The sequence below is a fragment of the Acinonyx jubatus genome, chromosome D4, assembly GCF_027475565.1.
Source record: "Acinonyx jubatus isolate Ajub_Pintada_27869175 chromosome D4, VMU_Ajub_asm_v1.0, whole genome shotgun sequence".
Taxonomy (NCBI): Eukaryota; Metazoa; Chordata; class Mammalia; order Carnivora; family Felidae; genus Acinonyx; species Acinonyx jubatus.
Genome location: NC_069391.1, coordinates 38235081 through 38249849, shown reverse-complemented (window position 1 = coordinate 38249849; position 14769 = coordinate 38235081). Strand labels below are relative to the sequence as shown.

General features: G+C 53.8%; 1 protein-coding gene and 1 long non-coding RNA gene across 2 annotated transcripts; one reads left to right on the top strand and one right to left on the bottom strand.

Moving 5' to 3' along the window:
- Window positions 1-450: 450 nt before the first annotated feature.
- Window positions 451-6504, bottom strand: AQP3 (aquaporin 3 (Gill blood group)). The gene is made up of 6 exons (XM_027039293.2): window positions 6313-6504; window positions 3127-3253; window positions 2628-2765; window positions 2132-2250; window positions 1586-1803; window positions 451-1497 (listed from the first exon to the last, which is right to left on the bottom strand). Exons 1-6 carry the CDS (start codon window positions 6418-6420, stop codon window positions 1329-1331), a joined length of 879 nt encoding a protein of 292 aa, XP_026895094.1. The 5' UTR covers window positions 6421-6504; the 3' UTR covers window positions 451-1328.
- A 217-nt stretch (window positions 6505-6721) lies between these two features.
- LOC128312181 (uncharacterized) lies at window positions 6722-14457 on the top strand. Its single transcript, XR_008291135.1, has 3 exons — window positions 6722-7337; window positions 8923-8994; window positions 9661-14457. It is a non-coding gene; the product is annotated as an uncharacterized LOC128312181 (long non-coding RNA).
- Window positions 14458-14769: the final 312 nt, after the last annotated feature.

Here is a 14769-nt window from a genome sequence, read left to right as displayed (position 1 = left end):
AGCCTAAACAGCTGAGAGCTATAGAGGACTATACAGGTGACTAGTCTGATTGGCCTCCTCCAGCAACAGGGAGCTCACTACTTCTTGAATAGCAATCCTCCCCTTTGGGCAGCTCTGCCTGGGAGAAAGTTCTTTCCTAGGCCAGGTTCAAGCCTGCCTTCCTGGGATGATGTGTGGGTGCAGGGATCAGGAAGAAGATGCCACTCATTGTGTAGGAAGATGGAAGCTTGGGAGAAAGTCTGGGGCCACTGAGTTCAAGCTGAGAAGCTTGGTGAAGAGGCTCACTCACCTGTCTGTGGGACTTACTCTTGCCCCTCAAGCAGGGCCCGAGTACTGCCCCTAGGGTGCCCTGGCCCGGCTGGGCACCCTGGGTATTTGTGGTTGGACACAATGAAGCTCCTTAGCTGGCCCCAGGACAACAGCAGAGAAAACAGAGACAAATTTCCACAATTGGCAGTTTTAGGCACACATTTTATTGTTTTATATATATATATATATATATAAAAGGCAAAAGAGTACATGTTGAGTGGAGAATTAAAGGGGTGAAGACCCTATTTTAAGTAGAGTCTCCCAACCCCCATCCTTAAAACTGTAACATCTACTATGTATATTTTTTAAAAAACCAAAAAACATGAAACTTATACCTGGACTTCACCCCACCACCACACATGCCTACATTATGACAGAAATACGTTCTCTGCTCCTACTTATGTACAGCCAGAGCTCCACACCTGGGCTGGGGTCTCCTCCTCCTGGTCCTACCTCCATATTCCCACCCTACCTCCCCCAAAGCCTGTAGAAACCCCCTGCTAGAAAAAGGGTGCACGCGCGTGCACACACACACACACACATACACACACACACTCAGAAACACATATCTGGACCCTCCTCCACATGGAGCCCCCAAAACATGCAGACCCCTGGCACTTTCCTCACTCACAGAGGGGACATACCACAGATGGACCTTTCCCTAGGCTCCCCCCACAGCTAGAATCCTTTCCACTTGGTCCCTTGCCCTGATATCTAGGAAACCACACACACACACACACACACACACACACACTCAAACACCAGCTGCCTATTCTCACTTTTGGGGAGACAAAGAGATATGTTGGCCCTACTCCCTGTCCCAAAACAGCTGAAAGACAGTGTCCTAAGGTCCTGTTTGGGCAGGGTCCAGTGGGGAATCCTGAAGAAGGCCGTCCCACTGCGGGGGGGAGTAGACGGAGTTTCTTAGTCCGGGAGGGGGACCACAAAGGCTTCCAGGGAGCAGCCCCTGCACAGTCTGTGGCTGCTCAAGAGAGGGTGGGGAGGTGGCCCCTGGCCACTCAGATCTGCTCCTTGTGCTTCACGTGGGCCAGCTTCACATTCTCCTGCTCAGTGGAGGGTGCAGGCTGCTCCAGGTGGCAGCCGATCATGAGCTGATACACAAAGACTCCCGCAATGGAGCCCAGAAGAGGAGAGACGATGGGCACCCACCACCAGTGTCGGCCAGTCCTAGGGACAGACACATGTGGTCAGGGGAGGGTGGGGCGGCAAAGGGGAGGTGGGCTGGGACAGGCTGGATGGAGGGGGCTGCACTCACGTGAAGACTTCAGAGCCCCAGCCAGCAATGGCGGTGAAAAGGCGAGGGCCGAAGTCCCGGGCGGGATTGACAGCATAGCCAGAGTTGAAACCCATGGAAGTGCCGATAACGAGGACCACCAGGCCCACAGTGAAGGCCTCCAGGCCACGGGGGACAGGGTTGTTGTAGGGGTCAACAATGGCCAGCACACACACAATGAGGGATGCTGTGCCAATGAACTGGGGAATGGAGAGGACAGGATGAGGAGCTGCTCCTACCCTACCCTCTGGTCCCTCCTCTGTCCTTGGGCTCCTGGAGCCTTAACACTTCCCAAGTTCACTTCTCTCCAGCAGTGGTGCTGGCCCCTGGGGAACTAGCTGAAGATGAAGATTCCTAGGAATCTGCATGTTTTATAAGCACCTATCACCATGATTCTGGTGTCAGTGTCCCCACACATTGAGACAACCCTGCTATAAACAAGGAGTCCTGTCCCCCAGCCCCCCATGAGATGCTCACAGCAGCTTGGTCCTCCTCTCTGTGTTCCCCTAATGAGTCCCCAGCTCATACCTGGTCGAAGAATCCATTGACCATGTCCAAGTGTCCAGAGGGGTAGGTAGCAAAGATGCCAGCTGTGCCATTGGGGCCCGAGACTACAAGCTCATTCTTAGCGAAGTCCCAGATTGCATCTGGTGAAAGATTAGACCCAGAGTGGGTGAGGGCAGAGGCTTACCCAGCTCTCCTGTCTCAGGTCAGGCCCACCCTTCTGGAGGATCGCAGGTGAGCAGCACATCACTGCTGTATTACTCAGAAGTCTATGGAAGGGTGGCAGGGGCGGGGGAGGGGGGTGGGCAGCGAGGATGGTGGATGGCCTGAGACTCTGTTGCCCAACTTGTTTCTTTCTTTCACCTTGTGCCCCCAACCTTGGTCCTGTGCAGTGAATGAGTGAGTCATAAGCTCGGGGCCTGGGCAGGCCCCAGCTGTCTGTCATCAAAAGGCCTGGTGCCAGGAGGTCCCAAGCAGAGAAAGGGAGGTAGTGGAGGATGGCAGGGTGGGGAATGCTCACCATAATACAGCCCAAAAACAATTCCAGCACCCAAGAAGGCTCCCAGTGTCTGAGCCAAGGCATAGATGGGCAGCTTGATCCAGGGCTCACGTGCCAAGAAACACATGGCAAAGGTCACAGCAGGGTTCAGGTGGGCCCCTGGGAAAAGAGGAGATGGGACCTATTAGTCACTGTAACCTCCCACAGTTGGGGATCCCAGGATCTCTAACCTCCATATTCCCCTTCTTTGGCCTTATGGGGCAGGGGTGCAGAGAAGGGTTTCTTGTACCGGATGGTGAGTTGGACTATGTAACAGGCCAACACTGATAATCTGATTCCAAGGTGAGAGTCAGAGGTTCAAAGTGTCAAGTTCCTTCTCCACTCTCCACTTCAAAGGGCTCAAAGCTGAGGCCACGGCTATTCCCTGCCCTTGAGAATGGCCCCCACCACCTCATTCCCCAGTTGGGCACCCTGGGTAATGCCCTTGAAGGTAATGACTGAAGGTGGAGCAAGGCCTTACCAGAGACCTGGCCAGCAACAAGGATGCCCAGGGTGACAGCGAAGCCAAAGGCTAGGTTGATGGTGAGGAAACCACCGTGGGTGCCCCGGCTGAGCACCACCTGGGCCACGGAGCCACAGCCAAACATCTGTATCAGGAAATAGAACCAGGCAGGGAGAGTGAGGCCCAGCAACTCTCACTCCAGAAGGAAGGAGTAAATCCAGCAACCTCCACCTGCAGTCGTCAGAACGGGAAGCCATTCCTGGGGGGATCCAACCCAACCCCCTCCTGCTGCAACTGCACCCTGAAGAAGAAGCAGACATGCCCTCCCACCCACAATGCCCAAACTCTAACAGGGCCCTATGGAAGGGACTGGAAGCAGAGTCAATGACAGGGAGCCCAGAAGATGGCTGGACCATCTTCTCTGATTTTTCTGGAATCTCAGTAGGAGTGAGGTGTAAGGGAACAGCTTTTACTTTAGCATAGTTTGTCCTCCAGCCCTTCAGGTCTGGCCCACAAAGTGGGAAGGCTCTCACTCATCCTCCCACCGCCCCCACCCCCACACTTGCCTCCTTCCTTGCCCCAGACAAGAGCTGGATGGGAGTTGGTCAGGGGGCGGGCAGTGCCCACACAGAAATAGGGAGGAGGCCAGAAGTTAGGCTGAGTCTGCTTCTGAATCTGGAATGTCAGAACCCCTGCCCCTGCCCCTGTTCCTGTCCCAGAGTCTCCTCTCCCCACCTTCCCTGACCTGACCTCAGGAATCCAGGTTCCCTACAAAGATGTGGAGGTCCTGAAGACAAAGGTCTGAGTGGCCCCTCTCTCTAGCCCCAACCCGGGACTCAGCAGTGCAAGTGGAGAGACTGGCTCTAAGCTTTCTGACAGGGATGGAGGAATTCAAGAGGACTAAGGTCCCTGATGTCCTGCAAATACAGAACATCCTATTCCTCTTGTTCAAATGTAAAAATGTTTCTGTGCCAGCTGTAAAGAACTATCACCCTGAGCTCCCATAGTGTTCCCCACAGCTGCTCAGGCCCTGCCCTGGGTCTCCTCTTCTACCTCCCCATAACTAAAAGTTTTATGTCTACCCAGGGGGCAGTTTCCAAGACTTGTGCTAAGAGCCCTTGTCCATTCTGACAGGTCAGCATCCTGTTGTACTGGGTTGTTAAGCATTTTGATTATCATCCCTCAGAAAGACCAAGAGATAGTGAGGAAGCCAGCGGCAGTGATGCGGGGCAAAGGTGTGTAGGCAGGTGAGAGCAAAGATCAGAGATTGTGAGTATGTGGGGGGGGGGGGGGGTAGGGGAGGGAGGCACATAGGGGTCTGGGGCACGCTGCCCTGCCTGGCAGGCCCTGGCCTCAGCTCCTTTCCTGCCTGAGGCCCAAACCTGGCTTCATCCCAGGAGACCTTGGAGGGAAAAGCTGTCAGAGCCAGTTCCACCACCTTGGGGCTAATCTTCCTCTTCCTCCCCCTCCTTCTCCTCACTCCCCACCTCGATTTGTACCCCAGAGAAAGGGGCTCCCCTCACTCAAAGGCCAGCCCTGATCCTGCCACTGCAGGCTCTAGGTCCCCAACTCACAGGGGTATGTAGGCAAGCCCTTCTCCACCACTCACCGATCTCCCGGGCCTAGCCCTCCTCCTCAGGCAGCCATTGAGGTTCTGCTTTTTCACTGACATCAGATGCCTTACACTCATCTGAGCCTGAAAGCCTTCACAAAAGTAACACCCTCTTTTTGTGGTTGGGGATAAACCAAATGATCCTGGGGCTCAGTGCAAGGTCTGACTGCTCCTTTGTGGCAGAGGCAAACTGAGATGTGGGAGGGGATGGAGAGGCCCCTCTGTGAATGTAGGAGACAACCTCCCCTGCGCTGGCATCTCTCGAACAGGGGGCTGGACCATAAATCAGATAAGCAGTGAGGGACACTAGGCTCTGGGGCAAGAGGGTGAAAAACACCTGCCCCTCCTCCCTTCTTGGCACAGGGAGACAAGGGATGGAGATGACGGGTAGGGCCACTAGTCTTGTGAGGGGCTGTGGATAAAGTGCCCCATCTGGCTCCTCCCTTGCTATTCCTGGAAGCCAGAGGTGAGTCTAAGAAGTTTTCTCCCCATGGTACCCATTCTACCACCATCACCCATTTGAGGTGGGCCACCCCAGCCCTACTTGCCTCCAGTTAAGCTTCCTAGTCTACAGGGGGCTGGCTGGTGTGCATCACCTACAGTGGGGGCTGGGGCAGGAACGGAAGAACCTATCCACTGCAATGAAGCAACTGAACCCAGAAGTAACCCAGGAGAAAACAGGTGTAACCACGTGAAGGGCTGAAAATCAGAGAGTAGCTGGGACAGGAAATGGAGACCTTGAGTGGTGTGTGCCTGTCAGACCCAAGAAATGCAAACAAAGTCACCCAGGAACAAGCTAGGGACGAAACTGGTGTAACCAAGGAGTAAACTGACCGAGGAGTAACCCAGGCAGGGGAAGTGGCCTACCCAGAGAACCCACAAACTAACTCAGAGGCTGTTAAAGGCTGGGGAGTAACTCGGTGTTTTGGCACAGAAGATGACAGCATATGTCTGGGTGACTGACAGAGTCTGGGAGCCACTCAGCACAAGGGGAGCAACTTTAGCGACATCCTGTCCTCTGTGCCCAGGGCCCAGCTGCCTTCCACAGCCTCGTATCTTCAGGATCCTTCTTTCTTCCAATTCTGCTGTTTGCACCCTGTGTGCCTTCCGCCCTCTGCCCCCACCCGTGGAAAACTGTCCTTGCATCGGGGAACTTTTGGACTTTCTGAAGCTTAATTATTCATTAGGGGCCAGATATCCAGGACCCAAATAATCTAATAAGGGTCCATTTGCCAATGCCTCCACTGCCTCCCAGAGCTGGGCCTCTGGGAACTGGGGAAAGAGAGCCAGAAGACGCTGGAGGTCTCAGACTGCAGGGGTGACTGCTGCCCCCAGCCTGTGGGTTGGGGCACTGGTGAGAGGGTAAAGGATCAGAGCCGTCAGTGGGAGTAACAGGTGGCACTCTGGCAAGTCAGAGCTGTCACAGACGGGGTTAGAGCTGTGGGGGAAGAGCACTCAGGAAGGGGTCATGGTGGGGAGCAGAGCTGGGAGAGGGGTCGGGCTGTCTCGAAAAGCAGCCTCTCGCGTGAACAGAGGGGTCAGGGAGCGCGGGGGCTGGAGAGAGAAGGGCTTCTCCGGGCCCCTCCACTCACCACGAGGATGAGGGTCCCCAGGCACTCAGCCAGAGCCTGGCGAAGCAGCCGGTAGCGGATGTGGAGCATCTCCCCGCAGCGGGACACCAGCTCCTTCTGTCGACCCATGGCGGGAGTGGCGGCGGTGCTGGCGGCGGCGGTGAGCGCGGCGGAAGGACGGCCGGGCGGTGGCTGTGGCCCCGAGCGCCGGGTGGCGCCCTTTATGGGAGCCGGAGGCTCTCGCCACGCCCTCCCGGCAGCCCCTCCCGGCGGCCCCTCCCGCTGAGCCCTGAGACCGCCCGAGGTGTGGGCGGCCGCCCCCAGCGGCTTGCCTGGGGAGCCCGGTGAGGACGCGGGGCTGCGGGAAGCTGAGGAGGAAGGTGGGGGGCGGGGAGGAGCTTTAGGGGTGGGGTTCGCGTGGAGAGGGCACTTAGGGGAGGAGGTGTGTTACGGGCTGAGAGGGGATTGCGGGGTTCTGAGAGCCAAAGGTCGGGTACAGGCATGTGTGGGACATGGCTGGGGAGGATGAAGCTGCCAGTGGAGACCTCCTTGCCCCACTCACAGTGAGCCCTGCTCACCCCCACGTGATGGTGGGGGTGAGAGAGACTTGTCAGAAAGGAAGGGAACTGGCCCCATCCAGCTCTACAGTATGGCTGGACCCGTTATGTCCTCAGAGAGGGGGCTGGAGGGAGGAGGCTGTGGGCCCCAAGGGAGAAGAGACGTCTCATAGTCCAGACCTGCGTGGACTCACAGAACACAGGCGGAGTTCCAGCCAGAGTTCATGGGCCTGTTGTTCCTTGTGCTGAATATGTATCACATGTTGCATGTCCTGATCGGCTCTGTCCATGGCTATGTCCACACATGACATCTGTCCTGTGTACCAGATTGCACCTTCTGGACATTTCTCATGGCTGTGTACATGTCTGTTGAACCTGGCTAGGTTAACTGAATTTGCCACACGTGTATCTGCGCGTGTTTTGCACGTGGCTCCAGAGGGTGAGCTGCAGTTGTCCTGACATGCCACATGCCACATGCTTGCCAGCAGGGTGAGTCCTACCTAGTTGTTTTTAACTCTCTCTTCTCCCACTCTGGCTGATCCCAGCCAGGGGAGAGTCTGACCCTTTAAGAGGTTAAGCTGGCTAAACTGTGAGAGTTGTCAGCCCCATCTGAGGTGGGACGTGGGGCAACTTTGCTCCTCATATTGCATTTATTTTTTAATATTTATTTTATTTTAGTATTTTATTTTATAAATAAAATCCCAAGCAGGCTCTGTCATACTGTCAGCACATGGAGCCTGAAGCGGGGCTCAATCCCACCAACCTTGAGACCATGACCTGAGCCAAAATCAAGAGTCGGACGCTTAACTGACTGAGCCATCCAAGCGCCCCAAAAAAATTATTTAAAAAAATTAATAATTGGGAAACTGAGGAGTGGCAGCCTGGACCCTACCTCCACAGGACTGGGAGCAAATATGACTGCACTCCAGTTGCTATGGCAGCATTGCCTGGGGAGACCACATTTTCCAGAGGCACTTAATCCAGGTGGTCTAAGGGCCTTGGGGACTTATCCCTTGAGGAATGGCTGTCAGGAATAAGGGCTCCATTGCCCAAAGGCTCTTAGGCCCAAATAGATGGGATTTAGCAACACACATTGGGTAAATTTACACACTCTTGCACATGCACACGCACACTCTGAGACTGGCAGCCATGCTTCCCTATAAACCCTCAGCTCTGTTCACATGCTCATGGGATCCCCTTCACATGGGAAACTAGCCATGGGCTCAAACATGTATGTAACCCACATGTGAGGTCTCCCATCGCCCTTGGCCCAGGAAGGAGCACCCCACTCCTCCAGCCCCAACGGGTTGGGAGGCGCCATGGTGAATCAGGAGGCCATCACCAAGTGCCTACCCATGGCACCACTGCCAGTCTGTGACTCAAGACAGAACACTAGACTCCTGGTGCCAGAGCCCAGACTGTGGAAATGGGGGAACTCCCTTAACCATTCTACTTTTTCTTCTCCCTGCCATATGATGTGCTTCTCAGCCTCTCAGTGCCTCAGATGGGGCTCCAAAGGCAGCACGGGGCAGGAATTGGCAAGGAGCTCTCCTCAACACTGAAAGAACATAGGAACCCCAGCCCATAGCACCTTGTCCTCACTGTGCCCCATCCTGGGGCTGCCAGAAGGACAAGCCTGGCCTGGAAACCAGAGCACAGGAGAAAGACAGGGGAACTCTGCCACCAGCAGGCATATATGCAAGGCCCTTAGACACACATGCATTTGCACTCAGCTTACATAGGTGTTCACATGTGCTGCACCATATGCTCCTACACAAAACCCATTCATATCTATAATTAATGTGTGGACATACATGTTCATACATGTACCTACACATGCACAATGAGATGGATTTGGGTTGAAGCAGAGAAGGTATGATACAGGTAGAGCTTCATGTTTCTTAGTGGGCGTGAAAGAGGGGGAAGGATATAGTGCCTTCCAAGGGTCCTTTATTCCTGCCAGCCCTCATTTGGGACTAAAAGGGGTCTGGACCTGGGGAGTTTGTGCAGAATTGCCAGGCTGGCCTGAGTTGGGGGGGCAGAAGCAGGACCTCACTGTCTCTTCTCATTGTAGTCAATGTCAACGGCGCCCCCTGGAGCCAGAGACAGAAAGAAGTATGGCTTCAGAGAGAAGTGATTGCACTTGGTAAGGCCAACTCTGAGTCACAGAGCTTACCTATAGCCCTCTGGGCTCCCTCCTGTGCTTTGGGAAGGAAAACTAGGGCCAAGTGCAAGTGCAAGCTAGAAGCCAGCCCACCTGGGAGCTCTGGGAGGATGCAGATGAGGAGGCACCACCTCGTCCCAGGGCATCTTGAGCAAGGTCTGTCTCACCTGGGCGGAGGGCTGAACCCAGGAAGGGGCCTTGACAGCCCATCCACCCGTGGGAGGCTGTGATTCCTTGAGGTCAGAGCTGGGGGAGTGGGTTCCCAGACAAGGGAAGGGCTAAAGATGCAAGTCCCAGCCTGCTGGACCAGAGGGGATGGCTGGGGCCCTGTAAGGGGAGGTGGTGGCACACCCTTCATTTTCTGCCCCCCAAACTCTTTTTGTTTGAATAGGAGCAGCGTGAACCATCAGAAGACACATGGGCCTTGCTGTTAGCAAGTGGGGTGGAAAAAAGTGTAGACATTAGAAAACAAATCATGCTATAGTCTCCCCAGCCTCTTCAAACCCCCTAAATCTCTTCCAGAGCTTTGGAACAGAGTGGGGGAGGGGCAGGCCAAAGCAGATATACAGACATTTTCAAGTTTAGAGATCACTTCCTCCCATTTGCAAAACAACTCCCAAAAGTGGGTGTATTTTTCCCCTTTCACAGATGACAAAACTGAGGTTTAGAAAGAAGTCACCTGCTGAGGTCTCAGCCAAGCATTGAGCTGGGATTCAAACTTCATGAGGATAAGAAGGTGAGGTGAAGAAGAGGGGTGGAGAGGCCAGGGAGCCTCAGGTCCAAGGCACAGGAGGAGCAGGGAGCCAGGACACAGGAATCCACTGAGTCTGTCCATACCACCTGAGCCCCTTTTCTAGAATGCACCCCACTCTTAGGCCAATGCTGGACACTATTCCTGCTCCTAGGCCTCAAGAGTTGGGGGCTGGCTCTGGACTGGAATTGGGAGTGGAGAGTGGAGATGAATCATCCTATTATGAGCGTCCCCAGACTGGGGGGCGGGCAAGCATCTCCTCCTACTGTGCCAACAGTCACCCCCTGTCTCCAGACAAGATGGCAGAGAGCCCATGAACACATACTACCCCCTTGGGCACTTCCAGCCACATGTCCAGCTCTGAGAAAATCTACCTTTAGACCCATATCCTGGGGACTTTGGATTCACCTTCTGGTGTCTCTGAGCTGCGCTTGGCACCCTTTGAGGACAGCAGAGAGTTGCAGAAGAGGCAGAGAGATGCGGCAGAGGCTTAGACTCCTTGCTGAGGAAGGGTCCAGAGTTACAGGGGCCAGGCCAACAGGTCAGAGGTTTCTTGCCGATCAGAATCTCAGCTCCAAGTCTGGCTTGGCCACTGAACAGTCAGGTGACCTAGCCAGCTCTCTTCTCTCAGCCCTCAAGTCTTAGTTTCTTCATCAGTCACCTGGAAGTTTCATATGGAGTCGTCCCACCCCCCAACCCAGGGCCTCTGTAAGAATCAAGCAAGATTGTGGGTGTTTCAGGCTTTAAAAACTTTATCACACAGTCAACATAGAAAGCAAGACTCATTCTAGAAGCTGCCTCCTTAATCAGAGCCACATTTCCTCATATGTGAATATCCACGTATATCCACATGAGTTCTTGGCTCTGTGTTTGCATGTATCCATGGAGGTCTGTGTGTACAGGGGGACAACCATGCATGTGTGTACCCATCAGTGCCTATGTGTGCATTTGTGTGTCCAAGGGGCTCTGTGTGCATATCTGTGTGTGTCCCTGTCTGGGCCTGGCTGTGGGTCTGGGTCCAGAGTTTACAAAAGCCAGAGATAGAGGATGGGGATCTGTTGAGGAGTCTGGGGACTAGCTGGCCGGACAGTTAGCCCTGCCCCAGGCCAGCCTAGAGGGAGAGGAGTTAGTGACATGGAGCTGACACAGACCAGGTTATCACTACAAACAGGCCTAAGGTGTCTGGAGAGCTCTGGTTCACACCTCAGGATCAGATCCCTGGAGCCCCTGGCCTTTATGTTTTCCTCTCTCTCTCTTCACTAGCAGGAAAGCTTCTGGAACCAGGATGGTTGCCTCAGAATGAGGGGTCAGAACCAGAGATTGAGGAAGAAGAAAAACTCATGGCCTTCCTGGGGGGCCTGAATTAGGGCCTGGCGTTTGCCTGGCCGCTGCAGCCAGGAAAGGAGCATAGAGCATTTGGGGGACTGAGGCAACCAGAGAGCTTCCTGGAGGAGGAAACATTTGGCTGGGGATTTTGTAGAGGGTCTTCCGGGTGAAAGCCTGCCAGGCCAGGCCAAGGTAAGTATGGCTGTTTGCCTGATACAAGATGAGAGCACCTGTAGTGAAGCCAGGGCAGGACACTGGTAGCACAGAAGGGCCTTGGGTTCTATACTAAGGGCCTGAACCTTATCAAGGGGCCGGAGACATTCAAGCTGTGCTTCTTTAATCCCCAGGGCTCTGAGGAAGCTCTCACAGGGACTGTGGCAGCTGGAAGCGGGGAGAGGGAAGGCAAGGAGGCAGAGCCCTGGTCCCACCTCCTGTTTCAACCACGGTATTTTAACCATGTTACATCAGGGTTCTAAACAAGATTACAATTGACAAATGTTCCACTGCTAAGAACAGAAACTAATGGGAGACCTGAGGGTTTTAAACAGGGAAGTGGTGTGGTCTCCATTTGCCAGTTAATGGAAGGCGCTGGAAGGATCCCTCCAGTTGCTACGTGGAGGATGTGTTGGAGGGGAGAGGCTGAGACCAGGAGGTCTGGAAGGAAGCCACAGAGGAGGCAAAGAGGCCAGATGCAATGGGTACAGGGAGTGAGGAGAGTTTGAATTGGGGATTTAGGAGGCAGAGTGATCAGGACAGGTCGTCAAGAAGCTGAAATTGGAGGCGAGCCCAACTGGGTAGATAGGAACTTGAACCTGAGATGGAGCCCAGGACAACTGCTCTCTGAGAGGCCTGTGGTCTGAAGGGGGTGGGATGGGGGACCGCAGGGGGAAGGAGGCTCTGCATCTGGTGTTCCAGAAAGGCCATGGGCATGTGTGAGCCCCAGAATTCTCTCCCCTCATCCCAGCCCAGTCTGTGCTAATTACAGAGCAGCCACCGGCTGCCTGCCCCCGGGGGAGAGGTGTCACAAGGGGAAAGATCTAGGGGAGGGGACAGGCTACAGCAGGAAGTTCTGCAGTCAGACTTCAGGTATGACTTCCTGAGGATCTCTAGACCTGGGATGGGTGGGAACTGGGCTCCAGGGAGACCCCACTGATTGGGATGGAGGTGGGGATGTTGTGGGGGCAGATTAGAGAAAGGTCAAGATGCCATATCTATCATTTTTCTTCTTCAAGTTGAAATATATTTGACATATAACATTGTGTAATTTCATTATTTATATATTATGATTGCCATTGTTGCAATAATTAGACCTCCATCACATTACATAATTGTCCTTTTTTTTAGTGGTTGGAATAATTAAGTTCTAGTCTCTCAGAAAGTTTGTTGATTATAATACAGTATTGTTGCCTATATTCACTATACTGGGCATTAGATCCCTCGGGCTTATCTACTACTCATTGTAAATTCATACCTTCAAACATCTGTCCTGCCTCCCCTTCCCCACATATATCTATCTTTTTCATCCAAATCCCTGGTGGTCAAGTGGAACAGGGGACTGGATCTCAGGGCCTCCTTATTCCTGAGGTCAGGGCCCAATCTGGGCCTTGTCAGTCTTTGGAAGACCCCAGCCCTATCCTGTGGAGGTTTCCAGTCTGGAACAGTAGGGGAGAGCTGGGTCCTGCTTTTGAAGAGGTCCCAGTCAGGGGGACAGAGATTTCAGGCTTGAGCTAAGGTGGACCAGAGTGTGCACACTCTCAACCCTCCCCTATCCTTGACTCTGCTCCTTTATGTCTTGCTGATAACAGCTTTATTCAGCTGCCCTGGGTGGAGGGAGAGGAGCAGGGCTGGCAGGTGGCCCAGGACAGAGGAAGGGGGCAGGCTTTGCACTCCTCTCTGCCCCACTGCACAGATCTAGAGTTCAGCTCTCCATTCCTTTATTCCTCTTCACCCCAGCCCTTGGCTTCAGGAGAGCCCAGGCTTGGCAGCGGGGTCTAGAGACAGGATTCTCTGGATCTCCACCCCTAGCTCCCTGTGTGACCCTGGACAAGTTCCTACACCTCTCTGGGCCTCACGCAAACCAGAAAAATTATCCTCTCCATCCTGCTTTCAGAAGTTGAACTGTGAAAGGGAAATGAGTCTCTCTCTGGGTTTGGAACACCCTGGTCCCCATTAGTGCCCTGGGCAGTCTAAGAGTCCTGTTGCTCCCCACACACACCCTCCCCCCTCTCTCTGCAGCAGAGGGATGGGCAGGCAAGCTGACCTATGCTTGAGTAGGGTAGGGGTGACTCACGTGCCCCAGGCTTCCCCTCCCCTTAATCGCTCACCTGGATTAATCTATGACTCACAAAGCAAGTACCGGATGTTGGAGGGGTTGTATGTATGTTTGTTTATTGGGGTGGGGGCACTTGGACGAGTCCAAATCCGAGCAGCCCTCAGGACTTCTTTGAACGTAACCTGCTGCAAGGACCCCTAGGCTTTGGGGTCTTGCTCTTTTTCTCCAAAGTAATGTTCTGGGCAGAGGAAAATAGGGTCTTCAGCTGAATGGATTCCAGTTTAGAGGAGATGGTGATACCACAGTCAGAAGAGAGGACACTTTGAGAATTCACTAAATGTAACCACACAGCGAGGCTTAGAAGGTCTGACAGAACTGGGGAAACCAAAGCCCCGAGAAGAAGGCTTTGTTTAAAGCCACAGAAACAATCCAGAGTTTTTGCCTCTGTTTTTTTTAATGTTTATTTATTTTTGAGAAAGAGAAACAGAGAGTGCAAGCCAGGGAGGGGCAGAGAGAGAGGGAGACACAGAATCCGAAGCAGGCTCCAGGCTCCGAGCTGTCAGCACAGAGCCTGATGCAGGACTCGAAGTCACAAACCATGAGATCATGACCCGAGCCGAAGCCAGATGCTTAACTGCTTAGACTGAGCTACTCAGGCACCCCCCACCCCCCCAGAGTTTTTGCCTCTTTATCTGAGAGCTTTCTCTCCTGACCTACTCTTCAAAAAGAGAGTTCCCCTTTTACAGTAACTCTGAGCTGGAGACAAAACCTGCACACAGACTAGTGCATACAGACATGTCCACGCCTCCCAACACACAGAGCAGACAAATCACTCCATACATCAGACTCCTACCCCATCATGTCCACCTGCAGAATTAAATGCAGAACCCCACAGAGGCAGACACACCCACGGGGATGTATAACCTACATCCTGCCCAGCCTTGCTCACACAGGAGTTCCCAGTTTTCTCTCCCTCCCTTCCAATGAAGTTCCAGCTCCTCATGCCACCATGGTCATCTTAGACCACACCAGCCTCTTCACCCACTTCCTAGAGATTGGAGGAAACAGGTTGGAGCTACAGTGTGATGGACTGAGGTTGGAGCTAGAGATGGAGCCTCAGCTTCCTGCTTTCTCCACAGTGCTGAGCAGGGAGTGCAGAAAGGATGGTACAGCTCCTTGGGTTGAGTTATTTGCCATCTTCCCTTGCCTCATTGTGCCCCTGACAAAGCCATTACCATGCCCATTTTACAGGTGGTGAAGCTGAGCCCATCAAGGGAAGTGATTTGCCCAAGGAAACATGGAGATAGCAGGGCCAGGGCTCATTTTCCAAGTGGGGACTGGTGTCTGCACCTCTTGGAGCCACCTGCTGCAGTTTTGCCCGGGGGCAGATTCTGTTCCCTCCTTCACC

Coding starts and splice junctions, on each gene's coding strand:
- AQP3 (XM_027039293.2), bottom strand. CDS start 6,420: ATGGGTCGACAGAAGGAGCTGGTGTCCCGCTGCGGGGAGATGCTCCAC. Junction 3,254..6,312: donor TGGGGACCCTCATCCTCGTG/GTGAGTGGAGGG, acceptor TTCCTGATACAG/ATGTTTGGCTGTGGCTCCGT. Junction 1,498..1,585: donor TGGGGCTCTGAAGTCTTCAC/GTGAGTGCAGCC, acceptor GTCTGTCCCTAG/GACTGGCCGACACTGGTGGT.